We start from the raw sequence: 18,398 nt of genomic DNA, 5'->3' as shown, positions 1-18,398 counted from the left end.
ACACCCCCCCCCCCCCCCCCGCCGCATCAAAACCAGATAAGATCAGGGCTAGTGTGGACCCAGACTTTGATTGAAATTCAGTGTTTAGAAAGTCTGCTGGCCCATCACTTGTCCCTGTTGTATTCTTACAAGGTTACTGGGAACTATGAGGGCTCCAAACCACAGCCCTTTTCTACTTACCTGGTTGTCATCCCTGGTGTGACATATAATTATTTTACCCAAGACTCTCCATGTTAGGCAAATGTTCTACCTCTGACTACGGCCTAGCCCTTCTTCCCTGGTGTTGTTCAGTAACCAGCATCTTCTATCTTGTCAATAATACCAATTGCCTTGTGCTCTGGGATAGTATCTTGGGCACTGATCGTTTGACATTCAAAAGAACATGTGGTCTTACCTACGTCTGTCTATGGTTACTAGTTCTCAGTCAGTAGGAGGCTTGGGAGATGGGGGCTACTGGGTGTACCTATCTAGTATTTCAGTTTAACTATAAGAAGAGAGGATGAATAAATGGAGATACTGAGAGACTTGAGAGAAGAAAAGCAAACCTTTGCCTGACATCAGTGGCAGAGCAGGGGACGGAACCAAGTGAATTTAAACCTAGAAACCAGTGCCTTTAGTCCATAGAGTGTAGACACAGCATGTGAGTTTACCTGTTCCTGAAAGCTATGAATCATGGGTTGGAAGGATAGGAATCTCAGGCAGGGCAGTTTGGTTTTAGATTAAGCAATACCAATATTCCTAGTTCAAGTTCAGCTCTTAGTAAGTAGAATTTCCTCACCCTTTGTTCATTGTTTCCAGGTACTCTCCTGAAAGAGTCTGGTTAGATGAAGTAGTATTTGAGTAACAACTTAGCAGGGGCCCTGAACAGAGGGAGGAAGGTAAAGGACCAGAAGAAAGAGTTACTGAGTTCTCTGCTTGTAAAGATGTTGTGGAATTAGCATGCCCATGGCAGAAGCTAGGCACAGACCACAACATCAACAGTGGGCATCCAAAATTTCTGGCAAGATAAATAAGAGTTGTATATGTCGAATGTTCATATTTTCTGCTGTGAAGTTTAATTTTTCTTCTATATGCCGTATATTTTTGTCTGTAGTGGTAAATGCCTGGCACCAATATATGAAATCTTTGTTGAGTGTCTAGTAGGTATTTAGGTTTCTGTATGTTCAGAATATTCTTGGTTTAATATGTTTATTACTGAGAACATGTGAAGGAGAATACTCCCTGCCCCCGCTGCACATTGGCTGTGAGGACAGTTTGGGTTCTCCTCACTGTTGTCGGGCTGAGCCCTTTAACTTCCTCAAAAGTCCTGTGTGGGGCCTAGGGTCAGAGAGCTGTGGTTTCCTTCCACCAGATTGCTCACAGAGCAGCAGTATCTGGTATTCGTACTTCAGACATTCTTCCTAGGTGGCTGCTGACTGGAGAGCCTGAGAAACCCTTAGCTGCAGGCTTTACAAGATGCCCTCTTGGGAAGGTTTCCAACTGCCACAGCATTCTCACAGGGGTTAAATTTCACAAGGTTAGCCAGAGTGAAGCAGTGTGTGGTGAATCTCTCCAGATGTCTCCATGAAGCCACAGATCTAGCTTTAGGGGTATGAGGCTCTGGGTGAAGCTCTAACTTTCTTAAATATTAGAGTAGTCTCCTTTTAAAGAGCACTCTAAATAATCAGCTACTCTCAATCAAATATTCTTCAGAATCTGAAGGCTTTTCAAAAGCCTAGTGATTTCTAAATTACTGTATATTAAGATGACAGTATCATGTGACCTCATGCAAGTTAATCTTGAGTCTCAGGAGATGTGTTCCTTAAAGTGTGTGACTAAATTGATTATCCATAAATTCATCCACATTTCAGATTTTGCTGAGTAAAATTCTTTTATTTTATGTTGAGGGAGTTTTTTTGTTTTGTTTTGTTTTTTTATCTTAACATGAATAAATACTTGTTCACCTGTAAGTTAAATTTTATATCACAGTAGTTCAGGATAATCTGTTTTTAATTTTTGGTGTCTTCATTTTATTTTGTAGCTCACATAGCCTCTGAGTGGTGCTTAATTCCTTACACTCCCTGGGTTTTGTTTTGCAGCAGTCTCTGGTCCCAGCGCACCCCATGGCCCCTCCCAGTCCCAGCACCACCAGCAGTAATAACAACAGTAGCAGCAGTAGCAACTCAGGATGGGATCAGCTGAGTAAGACGAACCTCTACATCCGAGGCCTGCCCCCCAACACCACTGATCAAGACCTGGTGAAGCTCTGTCAACCGTGAGTATAATTGCTCTGAGCCTTAGCTACTGAGACTTCTGGATCATAGCCATAGAGGATGTAGGCTGTGTTAGAGGAGAGGTGCATAAGATAAATATATATGAAGATATAGAAGACCCTAGGCATGCAACTCTTGGTCACTTTCTTAGTAATCGCATGTGCTGCTAGAATGTCTGCATACAAGTGAGATTTGCATTTTCTTCATTTGACATTTGAGAAATAAAATATGAATTTAAGAAAAATCGATGGCTAGATCCTCTTTAAGAGTACTTATCTTTCAGAGGAGCCACTCAGTCCCATAGGAGAAACCAGCTGACATTATTTGTCAGAAATGTAATTATCAAGCTAAGCGCATCTTGAGTGTGTGTAAATTCTTGGTTCCTGCTGGGGTGGTGTCCCTCTGGTTTCACAAGCACCAGGAGCTCCGAGGTGCAGATCGATCGTGCGCTCTTTCCTCATTGGAAATAAGAACGCCTCCACTTCCTGCATCTTAAGAGAAGGATGCATGGGCATCAGGTTCCATAGTAAATTTGCATTTCATACTAATGTTGATGGATAGAATATAAATGCGTTATTCCCTTGCAGTTACATTATGGCAGCTAAGTAACCGAGTTCTAATTTAAACTAAGGAGCCAGAACTACCTTTGAGAGCAAAGATCATTGGGGAAAGAGTAGAAACATCAAATCACATAGAGCAGTAAATGCTTACACATAACAGCACTTTGTATTTACCCTGGGACACTAATGGTCTTTTATAAAAGGAAATTTTGCATAACTGCATTGAGCCTTCTGCTAGAGAATGTTACCTCTTCCCTTCAAAATGACTTGCTTGACAGCATCTCATTTCTCTTACTCTGAGTAAAGCTCAGATTCATTACTCATTTTTTTTTTTAGGGGAAAAAATAATTCCTAACTGAGGAGCAGCATTTGCAAACTCCGGCTAAAGCTAACATCTGGCCTCGGTTGGCCTTGTTTTGAGTAGCAGGATGGGGCAGTGGGTGGTGTTCCTCTAGGCTCTGTAGGCTATGAATGTGTAAAAGGCCATTCCTGTCATGCTCAGCTTCTCATGCCTTTTCTTTATCATCCTTTCTGCTCAATCCTCCTGGACTCTGGGACAGTGAAACCACATCCCACACTGGGGTCTGATCTGAAAGGAAGTCCAGCTCTTGGGCAGTTGCCAACTCTGGCTGGAGACCGCGGGAACTCTGCCCTGCTCTGCTGCAGCCATTAAGACCACAGCAAGGTCTTTGCTATCTTGTCTGCTTCTGGCCTTTCATTGGCGTCTTCTGATGGTTCTGCAGCGTAATTCCAGGTAGATTGAGTGCCAAACCTACACTGTAGGAACAAGGAGATAAAGCAAATCTCAGTCTTGAGGTCTAAGAAGAGAGGATTTCAGGAGACTCTTCCTCAGCTGGTTTTATATAAGAGTTAGTGTCAAGGAGACTGGAGCCATAAACAAAGAGACACATGCCATGCTTTATAAACAGGAAAAGTGCTTAGAAAATAGGGCCAATGTGTTTTTTTTTTAATTGAACCAAATCGTTTTCTAACAATAATAGAAGGATGCATTATCATTATTCCTAGACCTAAAAGTCTCTTCAGAATGTGTGGGTTTTCTGAACATGTGTAACCATTATTCTGCACTGTTGTTACTAGTGGCAGCAACTCAGCCATCCTCGCCCTGTCTTGTCACTTAAAATGAAGGCTCTTGCAGGATCCCAGGTTGAGTGTTAAATGCTGGTGATCATTCTGGGAGCTGTATCTTGGGAGGCAAAGCACAGTCCCGCTAGGAGATGGTGCCTCACAACCTGTAGCCAGCCTCATTCGACTTCTCACAGGAATTGCATAAAGGGGCATTTGTGCTCTGATTTGTTTCTGATACAGAATAGCTAGTTGTGACTTGGAAGCAATGTGAGCTTTAGGGAAGTGACTTACTCTAGGACCTAGGAAGTCCTTGGAGCATAGGCAGCATAGCAGCAAGGGTAGATAAACCCCTACCTCTGGAATGGGGTGGGGGGAGCATCTTAGAAGTGAAAACTTAACACTGATTGTAAGATGAGCTGGGGGGGGGGAGGCAGCAACAGTTGAAATCACCGATTTGCTTCTTCTGAAGCTTGGATCTGCTCTAGTTGTCTGAGACATGGAAGAGGATGCCAAGAATACTTGTTCCATACAAAATGCGCATGGAGCTTAAAAGCAAGTGTGATGAGTACTTTAGGAAAGATGCCGGAGAGCTGTGGGGAACCTCTAAATTGTGACCTGTGGATGGAAATAGAGGACACTGAACTGTTCCAGACTGCTGCAGGTTTTCTCCATTTCTATGCGCCCATCTACTCAAAAATACTACATTGACGTAGACACCCAGCGTGTTTAGGAGATAAAGTGGTTGGGGTAGCAGAAGGGACCACTCTGTTACACTCAGGCCACGTACAGCGTTAATTCTTCCCATTTTCTGAAACCAAACCAATCGGATATGTTTGGGCATATATATAAATATACATGTACATATAGACACATGTATATCAGAAATCAATAAAGTAGTTCTTTCCTTACATATACATACATACATACACACACACACATCAGAAATCAATAAAGTAGTTCTTTCCTTACATATACATACATACATACATATACACACACATATCAGAAATCAATAAAGTAGTTCTTTCCTTAAACATACACACACATACACACACATATCAGAAATCAATAAAGTAGTTCTTTCCTTACATATACATACATATATACACACACATATATGCACATGTCTATATATGTAATCATAAATCAATAAAGTAGTTCTTTCCTTCCTAGTTCTGAGCTGTATTCATAAACTACCAGGAGCTCTCCTTGCTTCTGCATCTTGCCTCCTCACCATCCGGGTTCTCAGCTGCTGTGCCCGGCCCTTCTCTTCTGGGTCATGTTGCCATTGTTACCCATCTCTCTTGTTTAAGGTTTGGCTCTTGACCCCTTCATTTCTGTGCGCTTTGCCATTACTCTCTTAGGGCAGTGTGCCACGCTTTCCTACTTAGTACACATTTTCCATTCCAGTATCTTCTTTGAGTCCCTGGTTCATTCACTGTGACCTGTCCAATTGATTTGCTGCTCTGCAAAGCTTTGGCATTGTTCCCGATGACCTCCCATTGTCCCTTGGTCTTCAAGTCAGTCCTTCCTTCTCACTGGGTAGCTTTGGTCATTTCCTTCCTTGCTCCCTGTGGTGTGACCAGAAAGAACATTTCCACTGATTCCCATCTGACCTAAAATAGCTCACTGTTTCCCCCCCTCAATTCAGTGAGGCCATGGCCAAGTCTTCCTGCCTCCTTCATGCTTGGACCATGCTAACAATGAAACCTTCTTTATTACGGTGTATTGCTAATGGTCGGTATTTTACTCCCATGCCATCCTGTTGCCTGCATGCCTGTTATTTAACAGGATGCCTCATGCTAAATGTCTTATCTCTGCAGATTTCTCACCCAGCTTATAAAAGCACTGATAGTCAGGGCCGTGTCATCTACTGCCACAGGGCTAGGCAAATATCTGGTGTTTCAGTCATAGCCAGCAAAGTAGGTTAAACAGTGCTGTCAGTCCAAGGTTGTTATCAAACACATGAAATCTGGGTTATTTATCCTCTATTAATGTGCTTGAGACAAGAAGTAATTTGTGTTTCAGGCTTTTGAAATATTTTTGTAAGTACAATCAGATATTCCAGGGAAGAGATCCAGGTCTATACACAAAATTTAGTTATGTTTCCTATAAACATATAACTTCATACATTTTCGGTGTGCCCGCATTTTTGCTATGACCTACCACATACAGTTAGATGTAGGATTTTCTACTCTGTCAACGTCAGTGTGCCAAAAATGTTTTAGATTTTGGCCCACTTCATAGTTTGTGCTCTTTGGAGTAGCAAAAGAACTTGTAGCAGGAAGACTGGTTGGTGATCCGGTCCCTGGAGTACCAAGAAAACATTAATCCTTCTTCTTTGTGTGAATCCTGTTAGAGAAATATTTAATTATATGTAATCTTGCATTCATAGATAAAAACAACAACAACAACAACAAAAAAAAAAAAAAACAGAAAAGAACCCCACCAGATTCTAATTTTGAAAGCTGTATAAATCAAAGGAAGAGGTTTGCACAAACACAACCTGAGCCTCCTCTTCCTTCAGGCTTTTTGGGGTACTTTAGAAGGGGTACTTTTCAGGGTCACGCAACCCTCCTCATCCTTCCTGCTCATTACTTTTACTACGACATGGGAAATTTTCCACTTTGTCCAAACGTTGATTTCGAAGACTTGCAGACTGTATTTGAAGTACGGATGGTAGCCGGTCCCTATGTGAGATTGTCTCAAGCCAAGTAAACAAATAAATACACACAGTATTTGTGTGCACAGTTCGTTCCACAGAGCATCCTGACTTCCTGTAGGAACCCAGGCCAGCTGGCTGAGAGGCTGCTGCAGCTCCTCTGTCCATTGCAAGATCCAGAGAGCTCACTGTGTCCACGAGCTGTTTGAGCAGAAGGGCATTCTGTGGATTTTCTAAAGGGTTCCTACTCACCAACTTTGCATCTCGTCTTTCTAAACCTATCTACCTCTTTCCTTCGTTTGGTGGCACGTTAGTTTTGTTTCAGATGGGGTAAAATGGGATAAAACAGCGTGTTTCACCTAAGTGTGGAACTGTATCTATCTTCTGATTTGCCAGACAGTTACTAATTAAAAGGGCTGTCCTTGACATATAACCACTTTCACTGATCTTAATCCCCATTGTGTTTGGATTCATTCTCTCTCTCTCTCTCTCTCTCTCTCTCTCTCTCTCTCTCTCTCTCTCTCTCTCTCTCTTTCTCTCTCTCTCTGTTTCCTGTTCTCTGCAAGTTTCCCTGGTTATTTTGAGTACATTACAGTTCTTTGAAGTAGAATTGGAAAGGCAAGACAGGCCAAGAGAAGTAAGTAGACAGAGACGGCCACCCATCGTTTGAGAAAGAAGAGTTAAGGGAACTGTTTTTCCTTCCTGTGGTGCTTTGTGAGAAAACCGGAAGATGCCCAGGTTAGCACAATGTGAGGGCATGGAGTAGCTTCCAGGAACGAGATGACATTTGGGCCTCAGATGACACAGAGCATGTCAGGAAGGATGACGGCTGGTGCCCCTCAGGCTCCAAGAAGAGCCCCGGACATATGAGGATGCTGGCTGTTGAGAATACACAGAGGAAGAAGGAAATGGAGGTTTATTGGTGCGCAGCTGGGTGTTCTGCATTTTTTCGTGAGTACAGAGAAAGAGGAGGAGACACTGGTAGGAACATGTATCTATACCTTTGACCAGAAGCTAGAAGTTTTGGAGCTGATTCTTCACAGAGGACTTACTTCATGTTGGAGGGGAGGAAAAGCACAATTCCTCCATTCCCCCTTTCTCCCATCATTGATCCCTCAGAGCCCAGGAGGGAGGCTTCCTTAGAGGAGCAGATGCTCCTGTGTAAGAGGATGTGTGAGAGCCGTGGAAGGGATTCCAGGGGCTGTGGTATAGGGCAGTAAGGAGCATGACTGGTATGTCCAGCAGCTATGGCTTAAGACTGTAGGGGATATGGCAAAGTATGTCCAGGGGCTATGGCGTAGGGCTGAAGGAGTAGGACAGGTAGGTCTTACCAGTGGTAACACAGGTTTTAAGCCTGAATGAAAATGACTGTAAGAGCCTAGCGCTTGGTACAGGGAAAGCTTGAGACATGCTGAGAGACCACAGAAAGGCACCAGCTTTTGAAGGCTCCCTCCTGGAACCCAAGCTCCAGCACCTCACCGTGTTCCCATGGTGACCATGCTTTCCCTGTGGGATCAACAAATAAGACCAGTAAACCAAAGTGCTCTGAAACTGCTGGTTTGTCAGGCACTGATTTGTTTAAAAGTCACTAGATAAAGGCATTTACCACAAGCCTGATCACCAGAGTTTGATCCCTGGAATTCACATGGTGATAGAAAAGCACCTACCCCTGAAAGTTGTTGTCTGACCTCCATACATGTGTGCTCATGTGTAGGCACACAGACTTACACATGTGTATGCAGGTGTGCATGTATACATACACAAATGGAATTAGAAAGTTAAAAAGGTTGAGATGCAGAAGGTTTTAAGTGGCACTGAGTGTCTGAAACAGTGTTTCTCAACCTGTGGGTTGTGACCCCTCAACGGGGAATGGGGGGCATCACCTAAGATAATTTGAAAACACAGATATTATAATCCACAACATAATTCATAACAGTGGCAAAACTACAATTACAAAGTAGCAACAAAAGTGATTTTTATGGTTGAGGGATGTGATGGTTTGTGATGGCCCAGGGATTGGCACTATTAGGAGGTGTGGCCTTGTTGGAATAGGTGTGTCACTGTGGGCGTGGGCTTTGAGACCCTCATCCTAGCTTCGTGGAAGTCAGTATTCTGCTAGCAGCCTTCAGATGAAGATGTAGAACTCTCAGCTCCTCCTGCACCATGCCTGCCTGGATGCTGCCCTGCTCCCACCTTGATGATAATGGACTGAACCTCTGAACCTGTAAGCCAGCCCCAACTAAGTGTTGTCCTTTGTAAAACTTGCCTTGGTCATGGTGTCTGTTCACAGCAGTAAAACCCTAACTTAGACAGGGAGTCACTAGAACATGAGGATCTAGAACTAGATTGTTAGAAGTAGAACATTGAAGGGTTGAAGCATTAGGAAGGTTGAGAACCACTTGTCTAGAGACAAGGGAAGCTAATGAGGAAGACAACCTGGTGTAGTCATCTCCCCCCCTCCCCCATCTCCACCTCCTCCCCCACCCTCCCCCATCTCCATCTCCTCTAACTAGAGAATTTCTTAAACACTCTCCTCCAGAACATCTCCCCTCTATCCTCAGAGTGTGTGGCTATTGCTTTATTCCAAAATGAGTAGGTTTCTGCTTCAGTCCCCGCTTTGTAGCATCCATTAATTAAAAAACAAATGACCATATTGTCACCATACATGTCTTAGTGTTTTCAGACTTAGATGTTACAAGACTCTACTGAAAAGCCAATTCTTGGATTTCCATTTCTTAGATTTCTTTAAGGGGAAAAGAATAAAAGAAACAGAAACTATTAGGAAAATAGTTCTGGTTAAATATGCCCTGTGACAGTCGTCTTTAGCTTCCCAAGAGATTTATGTAGAAGATTCTCAAAAAAAAGAAAAAGAAAAGAAGGAGAAAAAGAAGGCAAATCACAACAGTTTCTGGAACTGCGCTCTTTAGTGTAATAGGAAAATACATAACACCATGGGGCTCTGCCAGGGTATGTGAGCGTCTTGTCTGCTGTCTTGACTTTGTCTTATCATCTTATGAAGAAATGCCAGTGGAGCTTAAGGGAGAATTGTAACTTAACTCTTGTCCTCCCAGCCAGTGAGACTTCTGTGAGATTCCCAGCAGTTGAAGGCCTGAACATACGCCATATTTGAATCTGGGAAAAATAGATGATCTTCATAATTTTTTTTCCTAGTCAAAGCACAGTTAAGATCTTAGACACAACACCGTGGTTCATTGACTCTTCCCCCACTCATGTCTTGGGTCAGCCTTGCTCTTAAATCACATCAGATGCGTGTCTTTGCTGTGGAAGAATTCTGGAAATGTTAACGCTTTAGAGCATATCTAAAGACTTTGAGAGTTCACAGAAATAGCAGTAGTATTGGGGGGAAAGATCCCAGGAGGTACAAAGGCGTGTTTCCCACTTTGACAGTGCCTTTGGTTTTATAATTAGAACTGTTTTTAGTATATAAGCAGTTCTCTAAAGTTAACACAGCATTTAGTCCTTGTTGCTTTGTACAAACACGGATGAAAACCGTACTGAAATGGCCCGGGCCTGGGCGTCTTCAGGCTACCTGACTTGTCTCCCTCTGCTAAAGCGACCTAAAATCTGAACACTCGCTGCAGCACAACTTAGAAATAGTGGCAGCCCGGGGCTGGGGATTTAGCTCAGTGGTAGAGCGCTTACCTAGGAAGCGCAAGGCCCTGGGTTCGGTCCCCAGCTCCGAAAAAAAACCAAAAAAAAAAAAAAAAAAGAAATAGTGGCAGCCCACAGACTTGCTGTGTCATCCTGAGTCGCTGAAGCGTCAAATACCATTTTCTGCCAAGCACCTCGTAAGCATTTGGGTACTACTCTTCTTTTCCCAATTGTCTGTGGTGGCAGTGGCCAGGGGAGGGGGGGCACTTCCTAGTGTAATAGAGCCAGCCATCTTCCCCTGCCATGTCTAAACTGCACAGGCAGGTAGGCCTCCAACTTGAGTATCAGCCTTGGCAAAACTTACCTGGGGATCCCTGAACAAGATGACCATAACCACCCAGGTGTGAAAACTCAGCCTTTCCTCCCTGAGCATAGACAGATTTTGCTGTACACCTATTCATGTGAACCCTGATATTTCCGTAGCAGCACCTTGGAGGCCTTTAGCCATTATATAAAGGTAAATGTATTGTTATCTGGAGTGAAAGCCTTTAAAACCTGCACTTGGCAGTTAGGAGGGTTTTATTTAGTTTCCATTTGAGTTACTGTGAATTACAGGGATTTGCGATCCTTCCCTTGACCCTTTCCATCTCCACTTCATATAAACACACAAGGGTGAGAGGCATGAGTTGTAGTTGTGTTATCTAGGAGCAGAGCTGCAGCGTTAGGAGCTGATTCAGTGCACGTGGGGGTGACTGGTGTTGACCGTATGGTGTATTTAAAATACATATTCTCAAATATTCATTTGCCCATTCCTACCACAAAGGCATGATGAACGCTTAAGGTGCAGGATATGCTAATTACCCTCAGTAGATCGTTCTATAATGCGAAGACACTAAACGTCACATGGCACTTGACAAATATGCTGAATTATTATGTATCAATCAAAAACAAACTTGAGGAAACATATGTGGAAAATCCATGTGTTATATATACATGCCTAAATGATCCTAGCTGCCAAGGTTTATCTAATTCTTGCTAATTGCTATTTGGTATGCAGAATGACTTATTTAATCCTTAGAGTGTTTCCTCCTTTCACTCATCCTGCCTGCATTTTAAGAGGAAGTTGAAGGAGGCCTCTTTCTTATTGATCAGTATCCTACAGTTAATATGCTTGATCCAGAGCTTGGACTCTGACGAGTCTGACTCCAAAGCCCATACTCTTAAGGGCTGTGTCTGAATACATTGTGAGCTGCCTGTTCCCATCCATCCCTGTGTTTTTCCGTTTGCCACAACCCACAGAGACTCGTTACTGAAGGCCCCTGGAACAGCCATGATAGATTTAGCAGGACTTTAAAAAAAAAGAAAAAACAGAACAAAACAAAACAAAAGCAAAAAGTAAACAGGCCTTCAGTTCACTTAAACAGCCAGCAGAACCGAAATCTCCGAGACGAGGTCTGAGAATAGAGGCAGAATCTCTCTTTCCTGCCATCTAGTAGTAATCCCCTTGTGCATAGCTAGTCACTGAAACACACACAGCTCAAGGTTAGCTAATGTGCAACACCCTGAGATTACACAGCACAGAGAAGGGCACGTCATGCTATTTGCTCGATGCCTGGGAGAGTTAGATAAAAAGAAACATTCTTTTTAGGGATTATTGTCTGACAAATCCTGACACTGCCTTAGAAAATAATGGACTTTGTAGGAACATTATAATTTTCCTGTGAACGCATAATACGTTTGATTAAAACAGATCAAGTCACTCTTCAGCAGCGGTAGAGGATGAATCTCCTTTGTATCTAACTTAGCAAACATTTATAGCATTACGGTGGTGATTTCGTTGGAGCATCACTAAGACCCATTAGCTTAGGGTGAGGGTGGGGGTGGGGCTGAATACTGTAGAACCGAATGTAGATCTATACACTGCTACCAAGATCTCATAGGATAGAAGTCACCAAAAATAAATGAAAAAAGTTAGCCTTTGCATGAGCCTTCGTAATAGAGTGCACTGCGCAGGCCCATGACTAAAGAGGATGCCTTCTTATCTACCTGCTCTCTTCTTGTATTTGTTGGGGAGTAGGGAACAGGTGGTGGATGGTCTTGAACCCTGGGGTAAATCTTGTGCTTCACAGAGAAGGGAGATGATACAAACTGCCTCAGGGCTTGCCTGTGACCTGATGTGGACTAGAGGGTGTATCCAAGGAGGAACATGACTAAGGTAGATTGCAGCCTAGAACAAGGAATTTGCTATCGCTACAGACATGGGCACCAAAGGGAAACACTTACTTCTATTGTTGCTGGAGATGCTTGCTTACCCGTGAGGGAAACATTTGAAATTGGGGGCATGTCTTCTTTATGAGTTTGTTTACTTACTTGTATGTGGCCACTAAATGAAAGGAATTCAGCCACCAGTCCCACATGGGTGAGTCTTCAGTGCAGGAAAGAGACTAGGAATTAAACATCATGGTTGTCCTTTGGAGTAACTGTTCGTGAACCATTGCTCACTGACCACTTGGTGTGTTAGAAACTCTACCTGAGAGCCCAGTGACAATCAATGTATGTTTTTCCAGAAATCATTCTTAAAATTACTGCCAGACCTGGTAGTACGTGCCAGTAATCCCGGAATTCGGGAGGCTGCCACAGAACTGGAACAAGTTTGAGGCCAACCTGGGTAACAGAGCAAATACACCCCCAAGACTGCCCCACATCAAAACCTGACTCAAAAATAACCAACAAAAACTCCAAACCAAAATGTCATAGTAGAGTTTCAAGGGATTAACTCCTTGAAAGTTGTTTTTTTTTTTTTTTTTGGTTATTTATTTATTTATTTATTTATTTATTTATTTATTTATTGTGAGTAACAAATGCCTGTCGGATTCCTTGACTAGGATCATTCAGCTTCAAACTGTAGAGTTTTGAGAGAAAAATTTTGAGAGTCAAAGAGCCTGATCAGAGAGAGAAGTGAGGATGCGGTTGCATATGTAGGATACCAAGAGCTAACAAGGAGCACGAGACAGTTCTGGGCATCCGTGTGGTTCTGCCAGGGCTGTGGAGTCCCTCCTCTTGGCTGTTTGCTCCCTCATTCATCCCGGCCTAAACTGCTTACGGGCTCCAAACCAGCCTCTTTCAAAATTTCTCCTTATGATGTGGCATATGCCCATCTCTATTAAATGCGTACCTCCGCGTGGAGGGGACCGCTTGTCAAAACATGGCCGTTTACACTCACTTCTAGATTTCCAGAGCTACAAAGAATACTTTGTTATGGCACAGTAGCTGACCCTTTGAAGTTGATAGGGGGAAGCAATCACTTCTGGTTCTCAAAGCAAATGAGGCCTGCTAAAACGTTTGTACATAAAGGTTCCTCCAACAGGGTTTATGGTCATCTCCAAATTTAGGCCACAAATGATGACGTCATCACTGCCCCTTCATAGAGGGCAACTGTATGCTAGGATCTTAAGCCACTGCAGACTGTGGTGTCAGAGGGGGTGTTCTGGGGATCAGTGGCTCACCAGTAATAGGGAGGACTGTATTTTTATTTAAGATTTTACCCGTACCATTCTTTTTATTCATTAGCTTTAATTGACATTTGATACTGCACAATTAACTGTTATAATACGTACTAATTAATGTTGGCTCAGGTTTTTGAGACTAAAGAATTTGTGATTTGATTTAAAACTGTGTTGGGCTCACACCCATCACATAGCTGTGTTAAGGAGTGTTGGCTCTGTCTGTCCCTTGATTGGATTATTCAACACCCTCCTGATGGCTTTTGTGTTTGACCTGCCCCCTTCAACCCTTTAAAGAAAGAAGAAGAAAGGAGTTCTTGGTAGTGTGAGACTCTGCATGCCCAGACTCTGTCCTTTAGCTTCTGAGTCACTGTAGAGAGGGGCAGTGACACATGACCATGCCCCTTGCTTGAGCAAATTGTTCAATTCCATGTACCCACGGCTCCTCCCCTGTAAAGCCAGAATGGTATCAATGTCTGCAGCACTCATTCTTGCAAGGGCGAAAGGGGTTAAAGGGCTTTAAACATTTTGGGGACTCGGTTTGTGTTCTGCTCTCATGTGATTAGTTGATTTTTTTTTTTTTTTGAGTTTGGTTTTGTTTTAAAGCTTCCTGGGAAGTTTACAACTAAGAAAGCAGGATAGGATGTGCCCAAGTCAGAATAAAATTCTTTGTCTTCTGAAACACCCACCGGGACTTGGCTTTGACCCTTTTCCTTTCCTGAGGAAACAGAAACCTGGCTTAGCCCTTGCTCGTAAGTATAGTGTAGCTGCACCTCCACTTCTTTCCAAAGGGCACACTCATGTCTTCTCTCAGCTACCCAGTGCTTGTCAACAGGATGAGAATCAGATTCATGAAGAATAAAGTGAGAGCTTCGAAGCTCCATGCACTGAAGAGCTTCCCACTCTGTGAGGACACTAGACACTAGGACAATGTCTCTACTATACTGTGCTGCTATTGTGTTGGGTTATACTGGATGGCCACTACAGAAGGCGCTCACTGCTAAAGATGGCAGGTACCACTCAGCCTTGGGGCGAAGCCTCCTCCTGCCTGTAACAGCACTATCTCAACCAGGTTATGGGGTGGGGGTGTCATTGTTGTTGTAATTTTTAAGTAGAAAAGCCCTCCAGTAAAATTAAATATTAAACAGAAGCGCACATAAATGTTTAAAAGTAGTGGTTTTGTCATAGTTTGTAAGTGGAGATTTAACAATATTTATAAACTTATCTGTGAGACCAACTCCCAGATTTGAGATCAGGACTCCTGGGTGACAGCTGCCATAGAGTGACATAGACAGTATAAACTATCCGACTTACTCCTCTATTCCATTTGGTTGTACAACTTTCAGGGATTCAGCAATTAAATGCATAAGCAATTTTACAATATAACAATTGACAACTGCCAATTCTATTTTCTTAGTAAACTTTTAAATTAAGCTGATCTTGAAGGTCACACAATGAGAACCCCATTGAATTCCTAGTAGTGCAGCTGTCCACAGGTTTCATGGTAGACAGAGAAGACAGACAGGAGCACTTAAAGCGTAGAACCCATGCCAGCCCGTGATGTCACTTCATCATGATTCAACTGGCAGGCCGTTCTCTGTTATACAACTGGCCGCTGGATGCTGGGAGCATTTGTGCCAACCAGTTGTACCTGCTTCTGGCCTGGTGTTTGTTTGAGAGTAATGTGTATGCAGGTCGTTGGTGCCATTTTATATGAATGAACATGCACAGGCTTGAGCTCACCGAAAGAAAAAAAAAAAAAATACTAAGGCAGAGTAAACTCTCCTAGTTAGTGACTCATACCTAAGTTCAAATTTACCAGAGATGGGAAGAAACGTGCTTGTCCAGTATCTGCACATGAAGCAGCACAGTGTAGATGTGGTCATCAGTGTCTTTCATGTATTCGCTCCTCCTGCCATCTGTCATGTTGAAAGGTTAAGAGGTAATAGAAAGACAGAGTTGATGATACAGTAACCTGTTTTGATAATCACTCTAGGGAGCGTAGGTTTCACTGGGGGATCCAAAGTCATCACAGCTTTACACACGAACCCTGAAACTATGTGCATGTGGCTCAGACCCTAGTCAGTCATCTGACTGGCATTGCACACGGGATATTGACACTGGAAAGACTCATCCACCACCCACCCACTCCCCTGAGGAAGTGCCTTCTGTCTGTAGAGCTGAGAAAAGTCAAAACTGTGGCTCAGGACTTTACTCCATTGAACACTCCATTTCATAATATTTCCTTCTTATTTTGACTCGTATGACATTCTAAGTTGAGATAAATTCAGTGTTGGCAGGACCAAGGAATTGCTATCTGGTTCTTGTATCGAGGGGATAATGGACTCCTGGCTTTACTTTCTCTTCACCTTTGACTTCCTATCTATTTCTGTGCAGTGTTACTGCGCATTTGTTTGCCCGAAGCCTTGACCTTTTGAGGTGAAGAGGTATACATAAATATTTCCCGTGCTCCCTGACTACTTGTTCTGAAGTTGTAGTATTAGGGACGTGGGTTGGTCGTCATCTTTGGTCAGTTTGTATAGAAGTCATTAGTCTTATCAGAGTGGCTCCCTTGGGAAGACTGGTGCTATTTCAAGTATCCGATGGCCGGCCTTTCCTCTGGAAAGGAACTCTGATCCCTTCTCTTAAGGGTTCGTCAAAGAAAAGAGAAGATGCATAACAGGTACCGAATTGTCAGTAATCATTAAAATCAGCAGATATTTCAAAACTTACCTGCAGCAGCTCTTAGCTTGATTGATGTCTTCAGTGAAAGAAAAAATGTGTGTGTGCCTCTGTGTGTGTGTGTGTGTGTGTGTGTGTGTGTGTGTGTGTGTGTGTGGTCTGTCTGTCTGTCTACCTGTGTGTATGTGTGTCTATGTCTCTGTGTCTACACTTGTGAGCACTAGTTGGTGTGTATGGTGTGTGATTTTACTCATTCTCACTTCGGCCTCATTCCGTTGCATTTCTTCTTAATATTGAAGGCAAGAAACCACCCAACCAGGACATGCTTTAGCTGCAGAGATTTATTCCACTTGTATTTTACTTACCTTAAAAAAAAAAAAAGTAACAATTGTCCTGGGCATGGGGCACACACCTGCAATCCCAGCACTTAGAAGGCAGAAGGTAGCTGGATCTCTGCGTTCAGGGGCAACTGGTCTACCTAGTGAGTTACTTTCTAACTAGGGCTCAAAAGAATTTTTTTTTTATTTTAAAAAATAAGTAAATACAATTGCAGTTCAGAGTTCTTGGTTCTAGCCTGGGAATTGCTCAGGGGCTCGAATTCCTCTTCTGGAAGTAGCTCATCCTGCACGTGCTAAGGAGTTCTTCTCAGTTGCCTTTCTGTGGTGTCTGTTGTTGCAGCGCCACCTTTCCTGCTTACATTGATGGTAAATCATCTGAGTTTCCCAGGATTTCTGTGCTTCTTCAAAGAGTTCTTGCCCTTGAGTCTCTCCATAGATGTATGCAATGGTTTGCCGACCTTTGCTGCTCTTAGACTCAGGGCTGCTGCATGGGCCCCACCAGTAAGCCTTGTCCATAGCAGAGTTTCAATGTCATTGGAGAAAAGCAAGGTGACATTTCTCCAGGCACCTTGAACTGTAGCACATTAGCAGCCATTCCCTCTGCACAGGTGTAGCCGGTCATTTATAAACATCCCAAAAGTGCAGTATTAGGCGTGCTGGGGCCACCTTGTCACAGTTGGAGACCTGTCCCAGTCTGAGCATGTCTTTGCATGTTTTTATACCAAGATGAGTCATAAGAATAAACATCTCTGGGCATGTGCCTGAAATCTCTGAATCCCACTGCTGTCCACATGTGCATAAAATGTACAGGTTGGCCCTGGTTCTGAATGCTGTTCTGACAAACCAGACCCTTGGCATACACCTTGTGGCTTTTTCACACCTTTTGTTTTTCTCCACTGAGACGTTCACAAATATTACTATGACTGTAGACCCTACCTGCTCTTGGCCCTTTTCCCATGAGTTTTCTGACCCCTCCTTTACTGTCCCATGCCAGCAGCAGAGAACTCCTTAGTGTTTATCCACACACCAGACCTCTGTCTGCCTGACCCCTGACTTCCTTTATCTGCTCATTAAGACTCTCCTTATGTCACCATCTAAGCAGCCTGCCTTAGCCACCCCATGCAGAGACTAAGCTGCCTCTAGCTATGCTTGGCCTTCACGGTTCCCCTTTCCTGGTCCACTCATGTATTAGGACCTTAACCCTTTAATACCGTGCTGTGCAATGGCTGAGTGGGGGATAGATAGTTCAGTCAGTATCTGACTACATGCGGGAGTGCAGGCTCCAGAACCCACATGAAAATCTCCTGGCATGGCCATGCCCTTCCAGTCATACTGCTGGAAGGTGGAGATGGGTAGGTCCTTAGGACTTGCTGGCTACCCAGTCTAGCCAACTGAAAGACCCCACCTCAAAGGAGGTAGATGCTGTTCCTGAGAAGGACACTCAGGGTTGTCCTCCAGCCTACACACATGTACAGGTTTGCACACTTGCACACCTACAGACATTGAACACATATAAGCACAAGATTAAGAATTATATTATAGAGATGGCTCAGTGGTTAAGAGTACTGCCTGCTCTTCCAGAGGTCCTGAGTTCAAATCCCAGCAACCACACGGTGGCTCACAACAATCTGTAATGAGATCTGATGCCCTCTTCTGGTGTGTCTGCAGACAGCTACAGTGTACATATACATAATAAATAAATA

General features: G+C 43.4%; 1 protein-coding gene across 34 annotated transcripts in view; it reads left to right on the top strand.

Annotated features, from left to right (window-relative positions):
• Positions 1-18,398, top strand: part of Rbms1 (RNA binding motif, single stranded interacting protein 1) — a 224,219-nt gene that overhangs the window by 127,883 nt on the left and 77,938 nt on the right. For 26 of the 34 annotated variants that reach the window (XM_087653102.1, NM_001012184.2, XM_087653090.1 and 23 more), the window contains 1 exon segment: positions 2,079-2,254. In XM_087653102.1, coding sequence (XP_087509228.1) covers positions 2,079-2,254 — 176 coding nt within the window. 34 annotated transcript variants of the gene reach the window in all.

The sequence above is a fragment of the Rattus norvegicus genome, chromosome 3, assembly GCF_021556685.1.
Source record: "Rattus norvegicus strain SHRSP/BbbUtx chromosome 3, alternate assembly SHRSP_T2T, whole genome shotgun sequence".
NCBI lineage: Eukaryota > Metazoa > Chordata > Mammalia > Rodentia > Muridae > Rattus > Rattus norvegicus.
Note: the sequence above shows the minus strand (reverse complement) of the source record. Positions and strands in the feature narration are given on the sequence as shown.